The sequence below is a fragment of the Patiria miniata genome, unplaced genomic scaffold (genome assembly GCF_015706575.1).
Source record: "Patiria miniata isolate m_02_andy unplaced genomic scaffold, ASM1570657v1 HiC_scaffold_6, whole genome shotgun sequence".
Taxonomy (NCBI): domain Eukaryota; kingdom Metazoa; phylum Echinodermata; class Asteroidea; order Valvatida; family Asterinidae; genus Patiria; species Patiria miniata.
The window spans coordinates 7,266,960-7,294,825 of record NW_024037073.1 but is presented as its reverse complement, the minus strand read 5'-3'; the positions used below and the strand labels follow the sequence as shown (position 1 = coordinate 7,294,825).

Sequence of the window (27,866 nt, the reverse complement as noted above, 5' to 3'; positions counted from 1 at the left end):
CAGGCATAGAGAATTAATGTGGGCCAGAAGGGACACAACTTTTGCAAAAATATCAGAAATATAATAAATATAAAAATATATACTTGCAAATCTAGAAACAAAAACAGAGGAGGGCAGGAAATAAAAAACGAGTCGGGATGAGAAACTTTTCACTTGCCCTTAGTAAAGAGTGCTTACAGAAAATAAAGAAGTCAAATAGAGATACAATTAAAATCACACAAAAAGGCAAGAAACGACTTTTCTACAAAATAAATACAGTATTTTAATATGCGTCACTTGACGAATGTTTGGAAATGGCCTTCTTGTGGTGTTGTCTTTCAAACGGACAGCATGCCAGAAAGAATAATTTCACGGGGAGTTTATTACCCTTCCCTTTTACTCCCCCATTTACGATCCCTTTTGACAGCGTCAGTTACGTGTTTGGATAAACCTGCCAATGATCTTATGTAGCCTCAATCCTGTAAAATCCTCCAATTGGCCTCATGGAAAAACAACATACAGCCTCAATCCTGCAAATTACCATTAGTTCTTGAATATGGTCCCGGAGGGTCACCCCTTGCTGAGTCATGCAAAATCCTGCGGCAGTGACTGCCAATATCAGTGTTGAGGCTTCAGTGACATCCTGGAGCAGTATGGAGGATTTCAAGCATAATCCAGGTCTATATTTATGCTTGGCAGAGCAAAAACAACACAAGATCCGGCCTAAGACCTTGATGAAATGCATCCTACGAAATCAGTAGCGCACGTCTGCCACGTAATCTCAATCCTCCAAAGGCAGCTAGTGCCAATGGATGAGGAAGGAAAACGTGAAAAAAACACGTTTCCTAACATTTCCTAAGTGTGTTTGTTTATGGTGGTTGTGTTGGCAAGAACAATATTAGGTCGGCTGTTTCGTATCTCGGCTCCATTATCAACATTGAGCGTTTTCGGGAAGTGTGGTATTTTCATATAACCCACCTACGACGCTGAAATGAGGCAGCTCACCGCGACGACGATGCATATCTTGTGGGTCTTTGTGGCCACTTGCCTGGTGCGCCAGAGCGGGGCGTTCCTGCCAAGCAACGCCGGTGTTTCGCTACCAGTGACCGACTACACCCTCACGGACATCACGGTGCAGGGTATCGTGCGTGCCGTGGCGAGGTACTTCGAAGATACCAATCCGGATCGGTACCGTAAGGGCGATCTTACGGGACTCAATCCCTTGACTCCTTCGCGGTTGTTTCAGAGGCACTACGGAGGTAAGACCCATGCACACACAGTCATATAGCAATGTACATGATACTTGGGGCTTTGCACGGTGGATAGTTCAACTCGAGAGATGTTCGTGGATATCCGATAATTTTGAGATGACTAATAACTATGAAAGAAACGCGTGATTCTAAGAAAAAACACAAAGTGATATTATTAGCTCGACGTACGAATACGTACTGTCCAAAGTCACTTCACTTTTCGAATCTGTCAATTTCTTGTATGTAATTAGCTGACTTAACAACAAGAACGGTTGTTGGGAATGCCTATCAGATGAACAATGAATATTTTGACTCTTTATCACAATAGTTCCTTAACTGGTAAACCATACAAACAATGTTTGTTTAGAGCAATGCACAGAGTTAGGGTTCAGAGCCATTGAAATTTAATAAAATGATTTTTTTCTCTTTTTAGACAGCTACTCTTTACTGTAGGGCTGAAAGCATCTAAAACGACTTTACATTTATAGTAATCCCGATTGGCACCGAAACGTCGATTAAATTGTTTTTATTTTTTACAGTGACACGAACAGTCTTCTGAAACGCATGTTAATGTATGGCTTTATTTTAACGTCTTGTTATGTATCCTGGCTGTTTTTTGTGTGTGCTAGATTGTGTATACTCCACCAAATTTGAACGAGTCATCAAAGCCATACTGAATACGAACATTCAGATATCTAACAAATACTCGCACAGGGCAGTCTGGCACTTTAACGGAAACCAAATTGACAATGGTATGTATAAACCTTCAAATACGTTGGTATCGATATTAACCAGCTTTCAATATTTTTGTATGATTAAAACGAACCGCAGCCCCCATCACGCCTGCACCTTCACCTTTCGACCTTAATCCATAGCTGGTACTTGATAACATGAAAACAACCTAGGTCCTCTGCTATCACCTCAGACTGTTGGGTCTCCTATATACACCATAGGTCCTCCCTCTACTGAGACTGCAGCCCTACTGTAATTCAACTTCAGTGGGCACACCAAGCTTGCTCTACACTTCATCGATTTCGATATTACCACTTAGTCTTAAGTGTTTACTTTCTTAGAGTTTAGGCACTCTCCTGAAGACGGTCAGAGCATACTGACTGGAACGTCGAGTTCATACCTCTGGTTCTTTTCAGAACCATTCTCTTAGTTTGAGAAATTATTCCCACATGGTGTTTCCAAAAACCTTTCATTCATGAAAACCACCTCTTTTGATTTTCACCAAAATAGCCAATGCTGACCATTTATCATGCAGTATTTTTGATATATCATATTCACCAATGTCATGTTTTAAAAATAAACGTGAGAATTCTTAAAGTTTACGTTGTTCTGTTTGATAGGCCTGATGATTGTGACCTCTTAATAATGTCCCTGTTCAATTACTGTTCCAAAAAGTCCAGCAAAGCGCAGAAACAGTGTTGACAATTCCTGTTAATGTACCCTTAGGGAGACATTTTCGGCATATAATTTGGTGAGTTTTAGATTTCAGTCCCGCTCAGGAATTCATTTTTGTGCATTTACAAAAGTAACACATGCACAATGAAATTAGGCAGTTGCATTATATGTATATTGTGTTCTGCATGTATTTAGTTTTAAAACAGAGACTAAAATTACATGAATTTTGAGAAAGTTTAATAAAGGAGCGTACAGTTATTTCAAAGAAAAATATAAATACATTTGAAGCGGAAATTACACTGTAAACAAAGTCCGTCAAAACACTGTCAAATTCGCGTATTTTTTACCGTTATCGCTCGAAGCGTCACAAGAAAGAACATGCTACGTGAATTTCCCGTAAAACTTGGTGCCCTGACGTATATGACGCAGGCTCGGATTCACAGTGCTTTTGTATTCGTAACCTTTCCAAACCCCTCCCCTTTCAAACCGTTTTTTTAAGCTGTGATTCGTATACACACCTAGTGCAAACACGCAAGGTTCGCTACGTGTATTTTTCATTCAAAGCTGATCACTGTTAATGCTTTGATGTTGCAGAATTTGGAGAGCGATGCAGCTAATCCTGCGGTGTTGACCAGCAATGGGTCGGCCCCCTTTCTGTGGGATTAGTAAAAAGCTGTAAATGAAAATTACATAACAACTTACAGATAATATCACCTAAAATGATACGAAAACTACTATGCGTGTAACAGACAAGCTGTAAAACGTGTGCATACCCAATTCCCAGCTGCCGCAACTGGAACCTATTCCCCCCCCCCCCATACTACCCCTGCATCCAGCCCCGACGCCACCCCACTTTGCATTCCTTCTACTTTACGGCAAATTACCGTTAAATTTACGGGAAATTCGTGTTTTTGGAAAAGACCCATAACTGACCGTAATTTTACGGTTTTTTTGTTGACAGTGCTTTTACGATAAGAACATTTTTTTTTACATAACTAAGAAAATGTAAAGGTTGAAGGTGATAGCAGGAAATAAATGTTGGATATTTGCCGACACAATACTGCGTAAAAACACAGACTTTTTTTCTGTGCCGGCCAAAGTGACCGATTTGTTACTTGGTGTGATCATTTTGTGCAAATGTCACATAAAATGAAAAGGTCATGAGAATTGTATAAATTTATTTGCTTAAATGAAACTGATTTTCTTATCGCCACTATGACTGAGGTTTGGAGAAATGCAAATGCCAAATCCAGACTCCTATAAGTGCGTTTTACTTTCGATAAAATGAATACTTCTGTCAAATTCGCCTAATCGAAAACCAACAAACGAAAGAGAATTTTCCTGCGTGAATGTTTTTGACCACACGCTAATGTGAACACAGATACGAGATCTAATGCTCTGCGATTTGGAAACCGTATTCGTACCCATTGACTCACTGAAAACTCATGGAATGGATTGAAAACCTATATGACACCTTTTTAGCTCTGCTATACGGAAGGGACTGGAAAGCATCTGCCACTTGGTGGGGCTGTGGACTGGTAAAAGAGGCAAAGGAATTGGAGATTGGGGGTGCTTATTTGGGAAAAGCAGATAGGTTCTCAGCCTCCTGAATGCCCCTAAGGCTAAATAGGTATTCATTCAGTTCAATCAAGTTTTTATTTCATAACTTCCATAATGAACACAAATAAAGCTCGCAGCTTAATAGTAGATAAACAAGACATAAAAGTATTTGACGAAGATAAATAACAAAGACACATGGAAAGCAAAAAAGTTATGTGGAAGATGTTAGAAGTCCAGGGACTTATAAAACACTCCATTTTACCACCCCCCCCCCAAAGAAAAAAAAACATTGTTCCCGTTAAGCTCAACTACCCCACCCCAACCTAAGAAAAATAAAGATATATTTTTTTTTAGGTGCCGCGCTTTTTTTGTTCTCACTGAAATCACGGATCCTACACACCAGGACAAACGGCTGTTCTTAGCTCCAGTACAAAATGCACTGAGGGTACGTACTTGCCTTAATTGGTATAGATGCGTGATAACGGGCATACGTTGGCGCGTAATCGCGAATTTTCCAGGTATACCATTTTGTCGGGGTTTTGCACGACATCTAAAACGGAAATATTCACAAAACTGTAAAACTACTAGCAAAACTACTCCTTATGTAAGATATATTTGTTCCAAAAATTGTAAAAAAAAAAAAATACTTCGGGATATAACAGATGGTATTGTGCAGTTTTTGTCGTCATAGATGAAGTATTTACCTGGGAAATAAATGTCAAATTTCGAGGAAAACATCGTTTACCCAAATTTCGTTTTTATAGGCTTTCATTAACAAGTTTTAGAGAGATGTGATGCCGAACCGATGAAACAAAAGCGACATTTCATTGTTCATTTAAAGCTAAAGATATCGTGCTTGGCATTAACATGGTTATGTAGTTATCACTTTATCAGAATTCAATAAAAAAGACCCAAAACGTAGACTCATGAATATTCGAAAATATAATTAGCTGGCTTGACAGACTTCGACACCATATCGGGCGCAGAGCCCTGCAAATCCGAAAGCCGCCGCACGCAGCGGTCTTTGTTGACAAGTATTCATGGTATTTGCCACCAGTACGAGCCGTTATCACGCGTCTAACCAGGAGTTGGGCCGAGTCGTTAATCATTGTGTGTAGGATCCGTGCTGAAGTCAACCCAAATATATCGTGAGGATGTTACCCGCACTTTCAAACGTTTAGTTATCCCTTGGAGGTCAAATAAGAAAGTTTTAATAGCTTATTTGTTTGTTCTTGGTTTTAATGAGATTGAGTTAACAGTAGCACCATGTTACAAATCTCTTTTGTGAGTTTGTGAGGTTCTGAAAAAACCAGGGAAACTTGTTTCGGACAGTATGCTGTGCCAGTCGTCAGGAGGCTCAGGGGTTCTAAAGGGTGGTTATGCTGTAGAAGTGAAGCGTGGAGGCCTGAATTATCAGGTTGTTGGCAAAACTGTTGCCAACCTTGCATGTAGTTTATGCAGCTTCATGGTCGCCAATATAAAACGTCGTGGCTGAATGCTTGTGAACAAAAGAAAGTGTCCCGTCTTCGAACGTCCCCCTCCCCCAAGGTAACCGCAAGATGATGGGCATCCAGGACACCTTGCTGACCCTCCTTCTGGCGGGAGACGAGAGCACGCCTGACTACGATGTGGCGCGCCAGTACTGTGGCCAGTTCCTGCACATGGCTCAGAGCTTCTACTCCAACACCAACTGGATCGAGCTGCACCGATGGCTTAACGAGAATCCCGATGAAATCTTCACCTCCAGTGAACTAGGTAAGAGTTTCATCTTTCTTTACTCCGATACGAAGCCAAGGAATGGCGTGTTAAACCACTCACAACACATTGGTTGAAATCCACAACGCGTTTTGTTTGCAAAGAAAATAAGTTGCCATTGCGTATCTGAAAGTTTTTGCAGCGGGATAAAATCTAGGGATCGACCAGCTTCGAGGAAGATTCTTTTAAAAAAATGTTTAATGAAAAGGACTAGTGGCAGAACGGATTTTTTTTTGCTTAGCTCTCCCATACCTTTACTTAGCCGAGCGATCGTTGAAAAAAACCCTTTCCAAACACTATAATTCTGTCAACGAATTTGTTTTTTTTTAAGGGGGTGGGGGCTGGGTCAGAGGATTTACCCGGAAGCGTTTCCGCCCACGGCACGCTGTGATTCTGAAGCAAATGCCGAAACGCACTTTTCCTCTTATGCGTTTTATATAACTGTTTTTTGTGTGTGTGCTTTAAAAGGAGCAACTTTAAGAGCATGCGCCCATTTGTGCTCGTAAACGCGTTTTTCATGCACGAATTTGTTAGGAACCGGATGCAATCACGGATCCTACACGCATGATGGTCCGTGATGTTATCAAACGGGGTTTTCCCCCTTTTTCCCCATACATGTAGGCCATTGCGTGCACTTCCTGTCATCCTGACCTTTGATTATGCCTATATTTAGGAACGAATATTAGACACATAGGCCTAATGTTGGCAATCTCCGGAAGAAAGTTACCATTAATTTTATTGCACCGAATAAATTGAGAACAAAGACACTGTACTCGAAAATAGTAAACTAAACGTGCAAGAAATAAACAAAGCGCCAACATTCAGCCATTAAAACTTTATTCATAAATACTTAAGACAGTTTATCCATTCCAATAGGTCGATAGCCCGTCATGTGGCCGGTTTTAAACTATTTATAGAGACCGGTGGCTTGTCTTCAACACTTTTCCAGTGTCACATGAAAGTTGGACTCCTATGAAATCCGGTGCCTTTTACCGTTTTATTGGTTGAACGTTCACAATCCCCACGTAGGCATGCGCAATACTACCAGTGAGTCAGTGTTTCATAGCCCTAAATTCACAATACACCGGCACAGCTGCGTTCTGTGCCCCACATCGGGCAGTACGCGCGACGCGCTCGCCATCTCCTTATGGGCTTTATTCACGAGTCGGCCATATTGAATTGAAAGCGAGGTAAAATCTATATTTTTTTAACTTGCGAAGAGAAACGAAAGCATGACGTAAAGTTAATTGCAACATTACCTCGTGTTTAAGCCACATTTGATTTTTTTTTTAAATGAGGCTACAATGCATAGATAGTCTGGCACTATCCCATTCCACAGTTTACAATTTATACAATACATTTAGGGAACACGACCAAAATGGCTTCCTTGTGAATAAGGTCCTAAAGTGTGCACACCGGTAAATAGGCCAAAAATATTCTACGTTAGAGATTTCTGAGAGCCATAACATTGGGCAATTGAAGAGATATGGCAATGAACCTCTGGCCCGGACTTGGGGCTTCCTGTTCTGAGCATTTTGGATACAATTGGGCTCGACAAAGTGGCGCTATTTTGCCATGTTGTGGAGGGATAGTTTTTCAAGATGGCTACCGTTCCGCTTTGGGCGAAAATTTCTCGAAAAGTCAATGGTCAACCCACCAAAAAATGAAAAGAAAATTAAAGATGACATGTTGATCATCATTTTTCTGTGCAGCTTAAATACATGTGAGAATTTTGAGTATTTTTAACTGAGAATTTGAAGTATGGGCATTTAGCACTAGTGTCTATGGGAATTTTAATGCAAGGGTGCACCCATAAGGAATTGTTTACGACTACTCGCGAGAGGGACAGACCATAACATAGCTAGAGGGGTGTTTCGAAAAAGTTGAAGTAAAATTGTTGAACAAAATTGTTGGAAATATAATTTTTTATATATAAATATAATTTTTTATTTGCTTTGGACCGAAAAGTTTTTATTTTTAGTTGGAGTCTGGATGCTAATAATTACCCTCGCTTTTGACTCGGGTAATTATCAGCATCCAGATTCCAACCGGTCTTAAACATCGTGTTTAAAACCGGCTAAGCACACATTTATTGCCTTAATCAAGACAAATGATTTGCACATTTTGCATAGCAACACTTGAGCACACTGAATGATGTATGTATAGTCCAGTTTCGTGAATAGCAAAAGTAACAGAAAAACAAAAACAAAGTATCCAAAAAGCAGATCACATGCCAGATGGCCCGGATGTGACACAGGAACAAGATTTTCTCGATATCGACTGATTGTAATCTAGATCCGTGTTATGATGCCAGATGACCCGGATTTGCTTTGGTCTAATGTTGAATTTCGATTGGCAAACAATTTATGTACTTAGGACGTCTATGACAGATGTGTTTGCGAGGGGAAAAAAAGAAATTATGCACGGCCTCTTGGCGAGAGGGAATGGAAAGGAAATGGCATGGAACGAAGAAAATAAGATCCATGTAAATCGTGTTGCGCACTGAAATAAGGTTAACAAAGAAATTGACTAGTATATAGAGCGGGGTTTGATCCTGCATCCTCCGGCTTACCGTTCCGGTGCTCTACCAACTGAGCTATCGCGCAGTCTTGTGTTGGCGGCTCCCCATTTAGTCAGTGTCTTTGTTTGAAAAATATCTTTGTTGAATGATATAAATAGTTTGATCTTTTAAAGCATTCCAATTTTCTTTTCTAGGTATACATGATCCGCTGTCTTTGCGCCAAAGCCCTGAAAGTGAAGGCATGTGTCAAAACTGTGCCGGAAACATTACACGGTAATTCATCCGGGAAACGCCAACGAAAAATGAACCGAAAGAGATGAGTGCTTCAAATTCGATAAAAGAACAGTGCTTTGGATTATGTCAAACGTATCAGTGATTCATGAAAACTAGAACGAGGTTTGCGAATATTAGATTACAATGTAAAAGCTTTATACTGCAAACATTTTTTATATATATATATATAATCCTACATTCCTATATCAGGGGCGGATCTATAGCTTTTAGGAAACGCATTCAGACGGGGGGGGGTGTTTGATATTTGAGTGAAAGCATGCCCTCGTTATAGGGGGTCAGGGGCATGCCCCTTCCCCCATTCCTAAGGAAATTTGAGAAACAAATAGGAATTTTAAGTCAAATTTCATCGTTTGTTGGCCCAACTTTACTAGTATAATAAAAAACAATCAGCGTTTTGAATGGGGGGGGGCTGAGGGCCGGGGGGAGGGGAGGGGGATGTTTACACCCCCCGGATCCGCTACTGGCTATGCAATTATAGCTCAAAGTCATAAGTCATAAGATATGAAAAATATCTTCCTCAAATTAATTCGTGATTGAACTGACCCGATAAAAAGAAAATTGTAAATGTGATATAATCATTGGGAACATTGTAAAAGTTCTTTTCGTTTCTTTTTCTCGATTCCCCATATTTTTTTCGACAGTCCCGAACTGCAAGATTGCTCTAACAATCTTCGCCCCTACGTTCACTACCTTACCAGCGGCTACAGAAGCGGGCAGGATGTGACAAAGCCAGGTAAATAATCACGTGCCTTATTCCTCACGGCCCAAAATTAGAAATAAATTCATTCCAGAATGCTTGGATACTAAATGCTTTTTGTGTTTCTATCCGCTAAATTCTAAACTCAAGATCCACATCTTTTTTTAAATTACTTTATCAATGTGCAATTATGCTTTTCAATCGTTAGCAAGTTGCAACGGCTTTTCCGTTTTAGTTGGATGTAGATGTTAGATGCTGTGCTTGTTTTGCAGATTTTGTGCTTCATAATCAGAAGTGAACAAGCAAAAGTGGTCGCGAAGTGGTTGCTATTTATCGCATCGAGCCCCCCCCCCCAAAAAAAAAAAATAAACTAGTAGATGTCAGTTATTTGGCTACCTTTGCACAAACATAGGCCTATACCATATTTGTTTCTTTCGTTAAATTTGGACCACTGCTCATCAGAGTCTGTTTAGCAATGCACGGAAACATGTGTAACACCGTGACAGGAACAATTTATCTCTTTTGACAAGAAATATTAACGGTCCCACTGACCCTATACTTATACATTATACATCAAGATACTTTAATTGCATAAAAATAACGCAAGAATCACCCTTCAAGCAAATGCTATTTGGTTGCGAATTAATGACGTCAACGGGAAATTTTCGTTATAAGCCTATAAAATTAAGAATAGCAGGTTTTACAGGTGGGAGGATACGTCTCCAATCCACCTGTCACCCCTTGGTAGGATTCGACCCCAGGTCACCGGGGTGCTCCTACTCGACTCCCCAAATTGAACTCCGAAAATTAATTTTGATATGTCAACTCAATTCTCTCGCAGCTGCCGACCCAGAAAGTGACTGGGGGGCGTGCTCCCATGGTGGTCTCTACGACGCGTCCAGGACCGAGGTCGCCACCGGAGGCATCAACAAGGAATCCTCGGATCCACGGCGATCTCCGCACTACACCCTCCACAAACAGGCCGCGCTGACGGCAATACAAGCCACCGAGGACTTCTTCTACCACCCAGGTATACCCAGGGGTGTGGTCCAAAGCTAGGGGTGGGGACATTGGGGAGGTGGACTATTACAAGAGGTGTAAATCAGATAAAAAGGGGGAGTGTTCTAATGATAGAGGTGGGATAAAATACAAGGCAGTGTAATCAATTAAAACAGGGCAGGCGCGGTTCTAGAGCCTATCTTTAAGGGGGGCTGGCAGGGCTGGATCCAGATTTTTTTTCCCCGGTCACTTACGCCTTCGAAAATCAATTAGTTGGAGGGGGGGGGGCTCGTACCCTATTTTCAATGTGGAGTGCTGACAACATCCTACAATCATGAACACTATCCTACATATAGCCATTTCTATTTTTTAATAGATTTATTTTGGGGGGGGGGGCTAGACAAAATTGGGGGGGGGGGCTAAAGCCTCCCCTAGCCCCCATAGAATCGCGCCTGAAACAGGGTGTGCTTCGATCTAAGGGATGTGGTAAAATAAAAGGGCTTGTCCAAAAGGAGTGTAAAAGGGTTGTTGACCGATATTAAGGGGGCGTGGCCAATTAAAGGGTAATAAATAGGGGCGTGGCAGTGGGCAGAAAACATGTCCAGGGAAAGTGGGTGTGGTCAAATACAAACTCATTCAAGAGATATTCGGTGTAAGAAAATATACAGGGTGAGTAAAAAAAAAAACAAACCCAAATGTCGGGACCATTGTTTAAGTGAAGTTCTGCATGAAGCACTTTTAAAATCTAGAATATGAAAGCCCAATTCATAAGCTTTCTTTTAGTGCAAGAATCATTCAAATCACTTATGTACTTTTGAAGTTACAGAATTTTAAACACTACCACCGTTTTATAGTTCTGTTCACGGATCAACAGAAGGTAAGTGTTCTTTCAGCAAAACGATAATGTGTGTGGGTGTTCCTGCATGGCATTACGCATTATTCCTCGAAGGAAGGTGCCTATTGTCCTCGAACGCAGGTTTGTGTGCTTAGTCTATGGGAGAGTGTTATATTACAGGGACAAAGGAAAACACAGCCAATCCTCGGAAGCATAGCAAAAAACTGCGTGTGTGTGTGTGTGTGTGTGTGAATTGTTTCGTTTTGCTGAAGGAACGCACACCTTTTTTGTGATCTGTGGACAGTAAAACGGTGGTTGTGTTTAAAATTCCGTAACTTCAAAAGTACATGAGTGATTGGAATGTTCTTGTACTAAAAGAAAGCTTACGAATTGGGCTTTCATATCCTAGATTTTATGCTTAATGCAGAACTTCACTAAAAACAGAAGTCCCAACATTTGGGTTTCGCTTTTTTTTACTCACCCTGTATATTCTTATTTCCAGACAGATTTCCAGCAATCCTGGATTGCAGTGTATTTCAAACAAATTTGTGGTTTTTCAAGAAACGGAGTGAGGTCAAATTTAGGCTGTATCTTACTTTGACTTTATATCTGGGCGAAGCAACTGTTTTGGCTTATTACAAACGACGTGACCAAGTGCTTGGTTAAATTCGGTACGTGTACAAAATTTAGGAATATTCTTCACCAAAGTTGGAGTCAAAGTGGGTTCAGCTGTGACATATGTAGTGTCAGGGTGTGGTTTGCATATTTTGGTGGTTGCACCAGAAAACTGGGCGTGGACAAAATATTACGAGTTGCTGAAGAAGGGAAAAAACGACCCCCCCCCCCCCAAAAAAAAAAAAACACCCACCGCTTTACCAAGATTGGGCTTTGTTTGCCTTGGAAAGAAATAAACTCATGACAGATGTACAAATTCAAGACCAGTAAAAAGAAGACGATGACAGCAAGATAATGCAAGCTGTGGTATCAATACATTATGATATAACGCCATTGCAAGTTTGGGAAGAGCTGCCGTTTTTATTGCTGAACCAAAACCCTCAATTTGATTGACAATAAACTTGTTTTCCACCAGAAACTGGTCTGTACAGGCTCATTGGCGAGCAGAAATTCCGCAAGCTGCTGAACCTGGACGCAGGCACTTCGCTGACTTTCGTAATTGACGTTTCGGGAAGTATGTCCGATGACGTCGCTGCCGTGAAAGAGGAGACGATCCGCCTCGTGGGATTGCACGGAGAAACCTGCCTGGCGGCCTCCAAGTACGTCGTCGCACCGTTTAACGATCCAGGTTGGTGGAGCAGAAACCAAGTTTTTGGGGTAATTTGTAAACCTGGGAGTCGGAACAACAACTGGATCACGCACAAGCAATAAAAGCAGCCAGTCATTGAACGAGTTATTGTCGATTTCTGAGGGTTTTCCTCACTTGGCATCCCGAAGTAAATGTTTTTTAACAGTTCCGTTTTAAACAATATTGTTATGCCTTTGTCTTTAATACTGTATTGTTATTGGCCTAGAACGATAACGTGTTAAGTTTATAAAAAGTCATTGCATGATGGCACACTCCTGATCACGTACGTAATAAACGCTTGTATCGTTGGTACCCACGCTATTTTCACCATGTTTTCACACATGAGTGGGAGCAGCGAACTAGCAGACGATCAGCTGTTTTGAGCATGTGAGTTGACGTTCGATTTTCATTAGTGTAGTGTTTACTGCTGTTTGTTTTCGTGATTTTACATCAAAGTCCAAATAATGTAAGGCCGAGGGGCGCATAGCACCGTCGGCTTCGTCTCGGGGTGCTATTCGCCACTTGGGTGTTCACGTCATATCCCACACCACACCAGTCAACAATCGTTAAATGTCCAACAGCAGAAATATCTGTTTCCATGTATAGGCGCGCCTCATCGTTCAGTGCGAATGACACGTAATAAATCGGTGCTGTATTACATCAAGCAAACATCTTTCAATTGATTAAGTATTTTTTTGTTCCAGATTATCGCAGTTGAAACATGTCCAGTCAAGACGCAAGCAGTTTTAATGCGTCGTTTTATTTGCATAGCCCTTATTACTCACCCCGTCAACTCCGAGATTTATTACCGGTATCTTAACTTGTTTATTGTTTCAATATGCCAACTTATCCAAACTTAAAAGTTGTAATTGCACTCCTGCAAGCATGGGCGTCGCGAGGGGGGGGGGGCAAGGAGGGGCACTTGCCCCCCCCCCCCCCCCCCCCCCCCCCCCCCCCCCCCCCTGGAAAAGCAACCAAAAAAAAAAAAAAAGAAGAAAAAAAAGAAAAAAAAAAGAAAAGAAAAAGAGGCGCGAAGACAAAGTGGTGTAAATTTAATGACATGGGGGGGGGGGATGTCCCTGCCCCCCTCTAAAACTGATAAATCGAGAATGTGTTGAGAAATACAAGCATTTTTTGGCAACAATATTTTTTGCCCCGCTCTAGAAAAAATCCTGGCGACGCCCATGCCTGCAAGGGTCATACTAATTGCAAATATACTCATTTTTATGCGGGACAGATTACGGACCGGTCTTTGTAACCACTGATGATCAGAGGTGTGTGGAGTACATCAACGCGCTAACTGCCAACGGCGGTGGTGACTGTCCGGAGTTGGCGAACAGCGGCTTGGAACTTGGTGTCCAGAACAGGTTTAGAATCCAACCCCTCCGTGTATTAAACGGTAGTCATAAATACCTAAGACAGTTTACCCACTCCTATTGGTCGAGAGCCCGTCACGTGGCCAGTTTTAAACGGTTGGTAAAGACCGGCTGGCTAGTCTTAAACACTTTTCCAATTTCACATAAAATGTGGACTCTAATCGGTCTTAAACATATAGTTTTAAAAAACCGGCCAAGCACACATGTGTTCCCTTAACAAAACGCGGTTTTATCAATTAGTTTTTTGGTTTTGGTTTGGAACGGTTGTGCGACCCCAGCGGGGAACGTGTATCATTTCCTTCATTAGGGAGGTTTCGCAAGCGAACGGATACGCTTACACTTACGTTTAGCTATCCGTATCCGTTTTTTACTTACGTGTAGCGAGCGAGATATGCGTGTCGTCTGCACGTATGACGTCATACGCCACTCACTATCCGCTAAACGTGCAGACGACACGCATATCTCGCTCGCTACACGTAAGTAAAAAAACGGATACGGATAGCTAAGCGTAAGTGTAAGCGTATCCGTTCGCTTGCGAAACCTCCCTATTGACAGCAGCGGCGCGCACACATCGCTGGCAAGCAAACCCATTGTATATTGTATACATCGCTGTCCGTGCACACACCCTTTACACAAGGAGCCTACACACAGAGCTAGATTCGCTCGTACCCCCCCCCCCCCCCCCCGAGCAACTGAGGGGGGGGTTGAAAATTTAAAAACAGAAAAGTTTTACAGATTTTCCTACATTGTTATGCTTTTCAACCAAAAAAGGGGCGTCGCATTTATGAATGGGAATACAAGAGCGATGAATGACTCAGTCTTAACGGCCATTTCAAACCTTGCAGGGTCGTGGTCGTGATGACTTGCAGGTCACAGGTCACGCAAAATCTATCCAATCAGAGCGTTAATTCGTCTGCCCTTCCCAGCGTCCTGTTTGGAGGCGGGGGTACGAGCGAAAGAGCTAGATAGCTACCGTAGCTACAGCGCGCCGGGCCCTGCATGCTTTTCGAAACGGCGCGATATCGTATTGCAATGCTCAACGGTTGACAACACACACGGGGTTTTTCGAAACCTTGGCTTCGTCTTCGGCTACGGCTTTTCCTCTGAATTCTAAACCACTGAGATGCCAACCAAACGGAATTTACCAACTCTTGGTTTCGTATCAACCGACTGATAAGTCTTGAAACATTAACAGGCACCACCAAGAGTCCACGAAGTTGCCTGCCGGCGGCCTTAATTTCTTAATACAAAGCCAGAGTTTTGGAAAGGCCCATAGACAGTCACCAAGCAAACACGCCGAGCCAGTCGAATTCCTAGTTACGAACAACGTTATCGCTCACTCGTTGAGCCAGGCACCAGACTGTCATACACCCAAACAAACGTTGGAGACAAACCATTTTGAATTTGGTATTCGCGATATCATGTTGAACTGAGCGATTTCCTTCAAACGACTCTGGAGTAAAGATGAGACCTTTGATGAATCTTTCAAGGAATAAAAACGAAATCTTAAAAAAGCGTTTCCACAAAAAAAGATCATTTTTGTGTAGGGGTTATAGGGGCGTCATTGAAGGTGCTACTATACACGGTAAGTGCATTTCCCACGTGTCGGCGTACGGGATTCACTGCGGCGCGATGGCACGAAGCAACTATACAGATTCTTTTCTAGAATTGCTCTTTCAATACTAAACTAATATAAACATTCGGTATAGAACAATTGCTTGAATTATGCCTGTAGAAGCAAGAAAGCATACAAATAACGACTTTCAAAGGGATATTTCTATTATCACCATTTTGCACACCCCTGTTTTACGAATGGAAGAGGCACACAGACCATCGTTCTCGCTCTTATCAGGCTTCACCCCCCCCCCCCCCCGGTCACCGTGTGGAATCCCGCAGCCGCGCTTCAAACTGTAAGTAAAACATTGTGGTGCCTTATGCAAAAGAATTGCTGTGTGACGCGCTTTTTTGACTGTTTTCCTAACATGCATTGTAAAAATAACCTTTTTATGGTAACATTTAACCGGTTGCAGTATCAATGGAGCCAATGTGTACGTGTTCACAGACGCCACCGATAAGGACAGCGAGAAGGTGCCGGATGTCCTGGCTCTAATTGAGCAGAAGGAGGTCCGTGTCATCTATCTCTTAACCGGTACTTGCTCCTCCAGACGACGCAAACGAGGTGAGATTAGGCCATAGACATGTTGCAAACACCTAGACTGGCCATTCGCCCAAAATTTACGTTATCGAACGCTACCGCCATTTTGCGCGAACGCTCATCAAAGGCGCACAAACGCGCAAGAAGACGGTCGCACGACGAAGGATCGGACTTCTTTAGTCGTCACTAAAGAGGATACATAGGCCGGAATTACTTGGCTGCAGGGGTGTAAATCCTGGGGGGGGGTATATATCCCCCCTTTAAGACAAGGGGGATGGGCTATTGAATCATCCCCACAGTTTTTCGTGATGAGAAAAAAATTGTGGATTTTAAGGTATATTTCCAACATCGCAACAACCAAAATGTATTCAATAACACTGAAAAGTGGACAAAGTACAAAAGCTTTTAAAATGCGCTGTGTTGATGTGAGCGCGAGTATACAATGTTGACATACATGTACATCTATATCCTGAAGAGCGTACCCTAGTGTAATGATGTGTCCATTAAGTGTTCCGTAGGCCCTAGGCACCAGTGTTCCGTAGGCCCTAGTTACCCTATACACCAGCACCAATTTCATGTTGATGCTAAGCTATACTAAGCAATCCAGGCCACACTGTGATATTTTCGTAGGCTCCCGAATTTTTCGAAGGCCAGCACAGTGCTGGATAATCCAGGCCTGACACAAGGAGATAAGAGTGCTACTTCGTGAAAACGTTTTGCTCGCATTTAAGTACTTTGCGCGCCATGCATTACAATGGTAAATGGAACTTGAGTACTACTTCGTGAAAACAAAAATTGTCACTCTCGTGCAAAAGTTGCCATGGATAATTAGCGTAATTATTACAGTAAAGCTCTTGAAGCTTTGAAACTTCGTGCAATGGTAGGCCTTGATGAATAATGTTTAAAAATGTAAAAAAAAAAATTGAAAAATGAAAAAATGAAAACCGACAAAATATGGTTTTACACACGACGGAGTGCTACTTCGTGGTGTTGGTGATGGTATGTTGAAATTGCTTTGCTATGGCAGCGATAATATCGAAGACGGAGAATTCAACTCAGCAGCTAGATTTTGTTTTAACGGAGATCAACGACAGGTGCACGCGATGCTTCCTTCGTAAGTTGAGGTGGCCATACTTACGAAGGAAGCATCGCATGCACTTCACAACACTATACTATTCGTTGATTGAAGAGCAGTTTCTTACCATACTACTCAAAATGACAACTTGTCCTGATGCCAGCTCTTTTGTTTATCAATGTTTCCACAGCGATTGATATATCGAGTGTGTCGCCGTCCTATGTAAGTATCGCCGCCGCATCAGGCGGGGAGATTTACCGGACAGACAAGAGTGGGATCCGCGAACTGACACAAATTATAGAAGGCGACATCCGAGCCTCTCAGGTATTATTTTAGACTTTAGAGGGTGGTATTTTTTTTTGAAATAGTTTAGGCAGATTGATGCCTGTCCGGCACAAATTTTTTGTGAATATACTCTGGAATTTCGTGGTATAAGAGTAGTCCCATTACAAAAAAGTATTTCCTTTTTGTATTTTCTGAACCATACCTCGAAACTGTAAGTTGCTTTTACATAGAGTGGGGGTGAACCCCCCCCCCCCCGATCCGCGCCTGATGAATGACAGAAATGAAACACTTAACGACAAGACCATGGGGTCGAATGTTTACTGAAGTTTCGGTGGTGACACAAATGAAAATCAAAACCTTTTCCTTCGCACACCAGGTGAAAATAATCCAGAGGACTTCAAGGGGCCATAGTGCTTTGGATGTGGACATACCCGTCGATTCCACCATGAGGGAGCTCCTGGTGTCTGTTGTCGGGTCGCTGTCGAGTAACACCGTGATCATCATGAATCCCAATGGTATCAAACAGGTTCTTTTAAAATGTCTTGATACAGTTTGTCAAGGAAAGTATAAGAAAAGAAACGAACTAAAAGTGGGATGCCTGTTTCCCTAGAACACCGTGCAAGAACACTAAACACTTTCATTTTCAGTGAACTACGGTGCAGGGAACTACTTTACAATGATGGTTGAATTCAGCACTGCATTCATTATTAATTGCAAGATCTAGCATACACGTAGGCCTGTGAACGGGATCTACCCGATGTTCCCCGCTACCGATGTTCCCCGCTACCGATGTCCCCCCAAATCCTTAGGATTAGGGTTAGGGTTAGGGTTAGGGTTAGGGCTAGGGTAAGGGTTAGGGTTAAGGTTATATTGGTAGGGATTTCGGGGAACATCGGTATTGGGGGACATAGGTATGCACCCCCTGTGAACAACATTACGTTATAATTTAAAGAGGTGGTGGAATGGTTGAGGACATTTCCGTCATTTTCCGGGTATATGTAGCCTAAGGTTTGATGAAATAAAAACGACTATTGTGTCTGTCATGAAATGAGTACAAAAAGGTACTTTTGAGAGCTGTTTTTCAGGTCCTGTTTCGACCCAAACGTGTAATTTGTGTAAAAGTCGTCGTTGGGGCAGCAAACAAAACATAGTAAATCGTGAAGTAATAAACATGACTCCCAAAGCAGCGTAGTATAAACGTGTCCTGTTTATTACGTCACGATTTACTATGTTTTGTTTGCTGCCCCCTTTCTTTGCTGCCTGCTCTAGAAAACACCCAATGATACCAATATTTGGAGCTTTTAAGGGGGAGGGGGGGGCCACCAGATGGCAAACTATATATACTTTTGTTCAATTCAAGATTTTAATTGGGGGCTGGGCACCCGGGGGAACGGACATCCACTGGGAGGCATGTGCCCCCGTGATGCCCCCTATTTACGCTACCGGCTAAGCATGGAAATATTTACTGCTTAACATCTCCATGAAATTATGCTTGATAACACTATTCTTCATGGCTCTGGTAACCACGGATTCTTTGCTTACCCAGCCGTGTGGTTGCGAAGGCCTAAGAGTCGCCGTTGTAAACAACGTTAATCCCATTACGTACTTGGTTGCCTTAACAGAACAGTGAAATTCATGCACACCCCCCCCCCCCCCAATAAAAAATGGCCTTTTGAACGTTGTGTTTCTCAGAAAATATGCTCAGGTTGATTGAAATGTTAAATTATAACGGAAGAAGACATTCTAAACTTCATGTCAGTGAACAAAATCGCCGTCATCGATGCTGAAACGTCAATTCTGGTTACTGGTAAAGCTGACCTTAAAGTCGATAAGAAATCGTTCGACAACGTCACCAAATTATGATGTATTTATCTCGATTTCTAGGAATCCCCTCTAGTTAAAATTCCACGAGTAGTTGAACACATATATCATCTAAGTATATTCCGAATTTCAGCTTAATCTGTTGTTGCAAACGCTCTTGTGTTACACCTTGAAACTATCCGCAAGGTAAATTTCGACGAGGATTTTTTTGCTGACCAAATTAACTCACGTGCATGGTTTTTAGGTTGGCTGACTTTGGGGCAACAATGACGGAGCGCATATTAGCATATTTATTAGCGTCACTCGGCGTTACTTCGCGTGGGTCTCGGTATCGACCAACGGAAGCCGACAAAAAGGGTGATACATTTGTATTTATAATTAATAACTCGTGAACGAGGCTATTCTGCCAGTATTTACTGCACACCATAATGAATAGGAACCTTATTAATATTCTTGAGGCTTGAAAAGATTTACCGATATTGCAAACACCAGTGTTACAACTTTTTAAAATGCACCTAGCCAGGCCTATTTTTGCAATTTCAACGAAAAGTACTGAACATATCAAAACGATTTTAAGCACATAGCTGGATCATTATTAAGGAAACAAACCCTGAAAGTTGCATGAAGATACGATCTGCCAAACGAGAGGAATGATTTCCAAAGATTTCGCCCGCCAACGTGAACATGTCAGTGTGCATGTTATTTCATTCAAAATTAAGTATGACGTACCCTTTATAAATCGGCCTTCGCAACCATGCGGCTGTACTTATCACCATTCTGTGCTAACAGCACTAGCGGAGAAAAACATCTGCGCTAACCCTGTAAGCTCAGAATCATTACATTAGCGATAACGTTTCGCTTACTGTAAACACACACTCATACCATTGGCCCCCGGTTTTCTTGTTCAAGGTATGGAAGGTACCCCGAGCGAGATGGGGGCAAACGTTTACACCAGTTCGGACGTACAGCTCGTGTTCAGCATCAACGTTACCGAGCCGAACGCCAAGGGCAACTGGCTGCTAAAACTACGAGGATTGGATTTGTCAACGGAGTACAGCGTCAAAGTGTCAGCAAACAGCCATCTGGATTTCACCTTCGATATTCTGGAAACGGACGCAACAGGCACTGCGTTTCCCATAGACGGGAAACCAGTTGGGGGTGAGCGAAGGATAACTCTCTGTATTATTATTTCTTTCTTTCTGGTAATGAAACAAGGATTCATCCAAAGTGTCCTAGGCACTGTAACTCGAAAACCTGTATAGAGAGGAGACAATGAATGTCTTGTCTCCAAACGATTCAGGGGTTTATTCACTGCTGTACAGCCGGGGCGAATTAATATATGCTCCATTTCTCATATTTCTCTTTGATAATGACAACATGTTCATTTTTTTTTAAATATGTTTACAAACACAGACGTTTCGGTTAAGTTTTAAATGTAATCAAATAAATAGTATTGATAGTACATTTGTAATTGTTATTGGTATATTTCACCCGACCGGCCGTGAATAAGAACGTCTCCTGTAACCCTTTCAATTCAAAGGAGCTGAGGTGTTGCTCATGATCCAAGTGTCAGCTCCGGACACCGCGTCCTCCGTCAGCGAGATACGACTGCACAACTCCGCGGGTGACGCAACGCTCCTGACGGCGAGTGCTGAGCCAGTGACCGGTAGGACGGAAGGGATATTCACGGCGAGTCTTATTCTCCCCACTGAGGTAAGTTGTTTATTTTCAGCTCGCATTGATCAATAAATTAACCGTCTAAGGCATCAATCCTTTTATAGGTAAAAAAAAGTATTGTGAAGGAAGGGCGCGCTGACACAGTTTAAAATGCATACTATTTTCCCTGCTTGAACTTGTTTGTGCTCTGTAAACATGAACTCTCTTATTAATTCAACATTTTAGATGAGCAACCCCATCTAAAAAGAAAATTCAAAATCAAGAGAGAAAATGCTTCCCTAGACTTTTTCGACTTCAGAGAAAACCTACAAATATGTATGTCATCAAACTGGAACCGATGTTGAGATTATATATTCAAGTGTGTTTGACATGGTTAAAGATTTGTTAATAATTTTATTACAACTTGGCCTTTCAAAGTATGGAACAATTCATTGCTTGTCCCTTTTTTTTGGTTCAGATAGTTTGTGATTTCCTTAGCGCAGGTGTGTGAACTTTTTTCTTCAGCCTTTTTTTGTCAGCATTGTCGGACTGGACACTCAGGGCAGGGAATTTCTCCGCACCCAGCCGTCTGAGATCACAGTCGTGAAATTCAAACTGGAGCAACTTCCCAGTAACAACACTATAGGTTAGTGACTTCTTGGAGTTTCATTTGAGAATAAAAAAAGAAAACACAACCCAAAGCTGTTTGGGAGATATACATGTACAAGGCTGTGTATAGAAACTGGCATGTTTGTCTGCAGCTATACAGTATACGGTTATCTACGGGAGCTTAGAGGGGCCACAAGCAATTAAAAAATAAAATCAAAATTGATATCTTGAAAAAAAATTGAGGGTACTTCAGATAGTTGTGTAAAAAAAAAAAATCGCCTTCCGCCCCCCCCCTCCCCCCCCCCCCCCCCTCCCAACGAGTGAGTAACTTGTGAGCTTCCAACCCGCCGCGGCGAAATATTAATTCAACGCAGTGAGATACCAATTTCGATTTGGTTTTTTTTTTATTATTGTTTGTGATCCTTCTACTTCCTAACAACTTCCGTATTTATCTACTGTAGAGTTTTCTATGATGGTCTTGAAGGGACATCGCAAATGGCGAATATTGGTGTAAATAGTTACGACAAAAATTCACGACGTGCCCCGAATCGCGAATATTGGTGTAAATTTTCACGACAAGAATTTCACTTATCGCTCTACGGTCGCAAATATTGACGGCAACATTCGCGTCGAAAATTCCACGTCTCGCCCTCCGGTCACAAGTACCGAGCTTGCTGGAAACAAAATGTCCTTAAAAATTTGCTACCCAGAACAAGTCGTGAACTTTTTGACTCGAATATTGACGTCAATATTTGCGACCGGAGAGCGAGACGTGACACTTTTGGCGCGAATGTTGACGCAAATATTTGCGATGTCCCTTTAAAGCCACCATAGTTTTTACGGTTAAAAAAACCCTGATGATATCATGCATGTCGCTCCTTGCACGGAACGCCATGCAGAATCGAAGCAAGCAAGGTCGCACTTGCAAATACATTAGACTCTTTTGCGTCATTATGTTGCTGAACTGTTCATTGGACTAAAGCTTACTAAAGTGCAGACTCGTGAAATAACTCTAAGTAGGACTCTACGCGAGTAGAGTCCTACTAATCACATTTAGTTTTTATATTCAATTCGTGGTTTCATCCAAAACCCATACAGAGGACCTTGTCCCTGGAGGTAACGGGACTTTTGGCTTCCGAGTCACCAACGATGGCCCGGCGGACACGCTGAACATTTCCGTGTCGGTGCTGAACAGGACGTTGTCGTCAGCCGTCACGGGCTCGTTGGTCACCGCCCAGGTGTCACCGACCAGTATGGTGCTTGCTACGGGGCAGACCAGGGAGGGACTGGTGACAGTCACCGCTACCCGGGACGTACCTGCTGGCACACCCGTGTAGGTGCTCGAAGGGGAGGGGGGGGGTCTCCAATATTCGGTGTTGTCTCTGCTTTCGACTGCAAGACATCCGGGTCCCTTGATCATCAAACATGACTTAATCATCGATTCCTTACAGCCGATTCGTATAGGTTTCACTTTAGCGTTACCTTCACGCAGGGGTAATTCTACAAAGTCAATGAGATAGGGTTGGGGTCGTTGGGGAACAATTTCCAAAAAACCTCAAGCCTGTAGGCCCACCCCATTGCTTAAAGTGTCCTTCTTCAGTGAGTGTTTTCCCTGCAAATTTAAGCACAATTTAAAGCAAATCTTAAAAGACTTTTAAATGGTCCTGTAAATTTTGGTATAGGTCCCCAACTTAATTTATACACAAACGTATTTATATGGTCCATTTTTGTTTCAGAATAACATGTCTTTGCTTTAAATTAAATACATCGAATGCTTGTCGATATTTAAAGGATTGGTTCGTACTGAACTGATGGTCATTTTGTGTTTGTCTTCCCAGCAAGGTGACACTTTTTGTCACGAGTTCGGTGTCTTCGTCCCGTAATTTCCTGTTCATTGAAGCCACAGTGTTTGCAGTACAGGATGAAGTAGATGTAAGTACATTCATCGGCTGTTAGGATAAGGGCATATCCTGCTGCACATCATCACCTGAACCCAATTTACTAGAGATGTGCGCAATTGGGTTTTTTTGCAAAGCAAAATCAAGTTAAGGACCATTCTATTGGCAGGAAATTTGGTCTGGAAATTTGGTCTGGTTACCGGTTTCTGCTACGCAAATGTTTCCTCGTCCATCATAGCACTTTCATAAAAATGCCCCTAAAATATAGCCTATTTAGCGCAAAGAATATTCAGTTATGAGTAAACAACATTAATCTTCTATCCCTTAAATTCTATAGGAAAATCCAGACAAAAACGATCACATTGCGCCGACCTGCAGCATTCTAAGTTCTGGCGGTGGCTGCACGGTGGATCAGATGGGACGTGACTGCCAACAGCACACGTGGTGGGTGCGCGCCCGTGCCATGGACGACGCTATCGTGACTGAGGTAGTGCTGGACCCTGAGATCGAGAGCGGCGGTACAGGCAAACAGTCTCTCGTCTATGAGAACTTTACAGCTGACGATGTCACCTTCCTGTACAGGTAGGTTTGACAGGTAATAACGAACCAACGTGTCTATGCGTGCGTGTGTTCAAGAGTTGTTCACGGTCAGGGTTGATCGCCCACAACGCTGCGATTCGCCCACCAAAAACCCCTGTCACATAGTAGTGAATAGAACTAACTTATGCCTAGCGTACTGATTTTTTCTCTCGAAATTTGGCAAAGTCCAGATACGCTCAAATTCTCGGCCAAAATCTGGGTGTTTTTTTTAGCGAACTCCTGACGTATAAGACGAATGCCCAACGAATGAGGAACGGATGCTGAGCGTATAACTAGCGTCCATAGTAACGAATAACAACACATGCGTAGCGTCCATCCAACGAATGCTGAACGTACGCAACGAACGGCCAACGTATGCCTAGCGTGCTGCAGCCGGTCAAGTGACGTGGCTCTGCTGACCCATAAATACGCTCTCCAAGTCCACGTCATCACATTCGTTAGCCATTCGTTAAGCCCGGTTTATACTCTGCGCGAAAGCGAACGCGAATTTGTGACGTCGTGGCAAAAATTGAACATATTTCAACTCGGGCGAATTTCGCAGCAAATGTTTTATGATGTCAAATTCGCTTCGCATTCGCTTTCGCATGAAGTATGAACCAAGCTTCTGACAAACTCTATGTTTACGCTGGGCATTCGCTATTATGACAAAGATCCTTGGGTTGGACGTATATGTCCAAACAGCTGACGAAGAACCAACCTACGCCCGAAGTGCGAAACGTTCTCACAGCGAATGCTCAACGTATACATAGCGTATTGATCACTACGTTGTCGACCGCTCAAAATTTTGAATGTGCTCAAAATTTGTCCTAGACCCCAGCGCACCTTTTCGAACCCTTGCGAACTTTTAAAGAATACAACTTATGCCAAACGTGTCACGAACGAATGACAACTTATTACACGAACGTACACCTAGATTTCCAAAAACGTCAGGCACACGTTAGCTCTATTCGCAACAGTGTGACAGGGCCTTGTAACCTCCTGCCGGCCCCAGTTGACGCGAAGCCTCGTCACTCCACTCAGTCGTGTTTTACTATACTCATTGAGGACCCTCCATTGTTCCCTTCTCATTGAGGACCTTCCATTGTTCCCTTCTCATTGAGGACCCTCCATTGTTCCCTTCTTTTGTTCCCTTTGTTTGTACTTTCAACTTTTTCTCGACAGCTCCCATAACGTTTGTACACGAAAAGCTCCCGAGGACTGGTCCAACGTCCTCGGGGTTATTATTATCGCACACACCCCATTGTCTCAAGCCCTCAGTCGTATAGCATGACCTGCTGTACACTCTGCGCTTTACACAGCATAGCGGTAATATTGCACAAAGAAATGACCGGAGCAGTACTCGAAACAGTGACCTCCGAAACACTGTTCCGGCGTTTTACCGAAAGTCGGAGGTTCGAGTCTCAATACAGCTCAATTTAAAGACAAAGCTATATCTCGAGAAATTCTATAAATGATGATTCTTGATTTAAACATAATCATTTTGCGTAATTTTGTTGAAGTGCCAGCTGTTGTTGTCCTATGGTCCAATTCACCGTTCGTGATGGGGCCAGCAACAATGTTTCGTGTGGGGTGGATCACTACACCAAGATATCTGGACAAATAGATGAACCTGTCAGCAACGGACCGGTAGGTCTAACAAATTATTCAAAAGCGGGGGGGGGGGGGAGTGGCGGGAATAAGTGATCCAACCCAACAACATTTCTTTGAAGTTGGCAGAGCTACTTCACATTAACAAGCTTGTCAACAGAAACAGAACAAATGTTCACCCAAAATAATGTCCATATTAATCATGATGTCAAATGCTCTATATATAGCACAATAGTTTTTGTTTTCCCTGTAGATGCACATCCCTCTTGGTCTGAGTACCTGCATGATCGGCGTTATAGCTGCAGCGGTCATAGTTGCGACGTTGATCATAGCGGGCGTCCTCAGGTCTAGAGCCTAGAGGCACTCTCCTACAAGAATCTGCAGCACAAAGTCGTCAACACGGAAAACGATTACACGAATGACGTTTAATTGAACCGAATGCGTACTGGGATAGCTTGTCCCTAGCCTAGAATGACTTGTGATTGAATTGAACCGGTTTACATTTTGAGTTGATTCGTATTACACTTTGCAAACTCACCCCAAAACAAACTTCTTCACATTGTGAGTATAAATTAACAGCTGGCCGATCAGCAAAAAAATCATATGGCAAACTAAGTCGTTCTTAGAATTTTGAAAGTCTTACGGAAGGCAACTCTGATGAATCATATCTTTAAACTAGATTCTAAAGATACATGTAGCTCCACAGAGAATGATTAGAAAGTTGCTAAATTGACCGCTACGTATACGGTATACCGCCCTCTACATACTGACCAAACCATTAGACATATTTTTGTCGTACGGCTAGACTCATTCAACTCGTTGTAACAGGTATAAACGATTGAAATATGTTTTTGCTTGCAAAAAAAGAAGTAATGCTTGGACTGATTACCGAGCTGTTCTCTGAATTATTAAAAACTGTTTTCGACATGTTTGTGTAGTTTTCTCCAAAAGTTTTGCACGTAAACAAACTTATATGTTTAAGCTTTGATTTTGAAACAGGATCAGGCAAATAATTTTTCCGTGAACTTGATAAAAGCTAGAGTGCCAAATAACTCGCACGCATACTCGTCAAAGATGTCTATTTCAAGGTAAAGGAGTGAAAAAAGTTGCAGATTTTTAATATAATAATTGAAAAAGTACCTTTGTGTCCCATTTAACCGTATTTTCCCATTTCATTTTGCCATTTTCAAGGGTATTTTGGTGCCTTTTCGGTTTTTAGCAAATGAATCTTTCCGTTAATTCATGAGCAAAAGTATGATGTCATTTCAGGCGGAAACCTCAATGTAACAACTCAAAAAATTCAGCACACAAAGTTGCCGGAATTTGGGATATTTCGCTGTCGTTAACTCTTTTTTTTTAGCGACTCGTTGTTGTGTCGGTACATGACAGTACAGCCAATGAACAAACTTTTCTCACAAATATTTTCAATGAGTAAATTTGTGGGTTCACAATTTGAACAGAAAACACCTAAAATGAACAGTGTTTTCCTGAAATGACATCACAGCAACAGCTCCCTCATTTGTCCGGAAAAGCATGGATTTTGTTTAAAATGTTTAAAGAAGTGCTCTTTTTAACTAGATTAACCAAAAAGGGATGTCAAGTTGTTTTCATATACATTTAAGAGGAGAAGGAAGTTGCACAAAATATTTTCCCAAATAAAATTCATGTCATGGGCCCTTTAAGCTTTGATTTTGAAACAGGATAGTCAACTTTTTCGTGAACTAGATTAAAACCAGTGTGCCCAAATAACCCATGCACACTCATACTCACTCAAACAGAGTGTCTTGAACTTATTTAATGTAAGCCTCCTCAACAACGAACCCCGGAAAGGAAGTGAAACAAAGTTACAGATTTTTAAAATTACGCCGCCCTAAAAACCAGTTGCAATCCAACATGAGTGGCACTCTCGTCTTCTATATTGCTATTGACAAGTACGTTTCATTACTTTGGCTTGTATTATGCATGGCAAGTGTAAGGACGAAAAAATTTTACTCAGATTTATACCTTTTTGCAAACATTATTTTTATTTTATTCTTTTCTTTGTGTATTTGTTTTGTGTAAGCCTATAATATTTGACAAGGTAGATTGGGAATTGTCGGGTACATTCAGAATTGAACATTGAGTGCATATCAAGTGGAAAAAAGCAGATTGCATAATCCAAAGTCGGTTTTTATTTCGTCTTTGAAGTACTGACGTTTATTTTG

The 27,866-nt window shown here is 42.1% G+C and overlaps 1 protein-coding gene across 1 annotated transcript; it reads left to right on the top strand.

The window, feature by feature from the left end:
- Positions 1–816: 816 nt before the first annotated feature.
- On the top strand, positions 817–26,765 carry LOC119743630 (von Willebrand factor A domain-containing protein 7-like). Its single transcript, XM_038220046.1, has 19 exons — positions 817–1,238; positions 1,859–1,981; positions 5,745–5,951; positions 8,667–8,745; positions 9,408–9,499; positions 10,305–10,493; positions 12,388–12,600; positions 13,838–13,967; positions 16,007–16,155; positions 17,397–17,530; positions 17,868–18,006; positions 20,222–20,470; positions 20,853–21,025; positions 21,494–21,614; positions 22,676–22,910; positions 23,416–23,509; positions 23,813–24,057; positions 25,575–25,701; positions 25,916–26,765. The coding sequence occupies exons 1-19, from the start codon at positions 971–973 to the stop codon at positions 26,018–26,020; spliced, it is 3,072 nt and encodes a 1,023-aa protein (XP_038075974.1). The 5' UTR covers positions 817–970; the 3' UTR covers positions 26,021–26,765.
- Positions 26,766–27,866: the final 1,101 nt, after the last annotated feature.

Coding starts and splice junctions, on each gene's coding strand:
- LOC119743630 (XM_038220046.1), top strand. CDS start 971: ATGAGGCAGCTCACCGCGACGACGATGCATATCTTGTGGGTCTTTGTG. Junction 22,911..23,415: donor GTACCTGCTGGCACACCCGT/GTAGGTGCTCGA, acceptor TTGTCTTCCCAG/CAAGGTGACACTTTTTGTCA. Junction 24,058..25,574: donor GATGTCACCTTCCTGTACAG/GTAGGTTTGACA, acceptor ATTTTGTTGAAG/TGCCAGCTGTTGTTGTCCTA.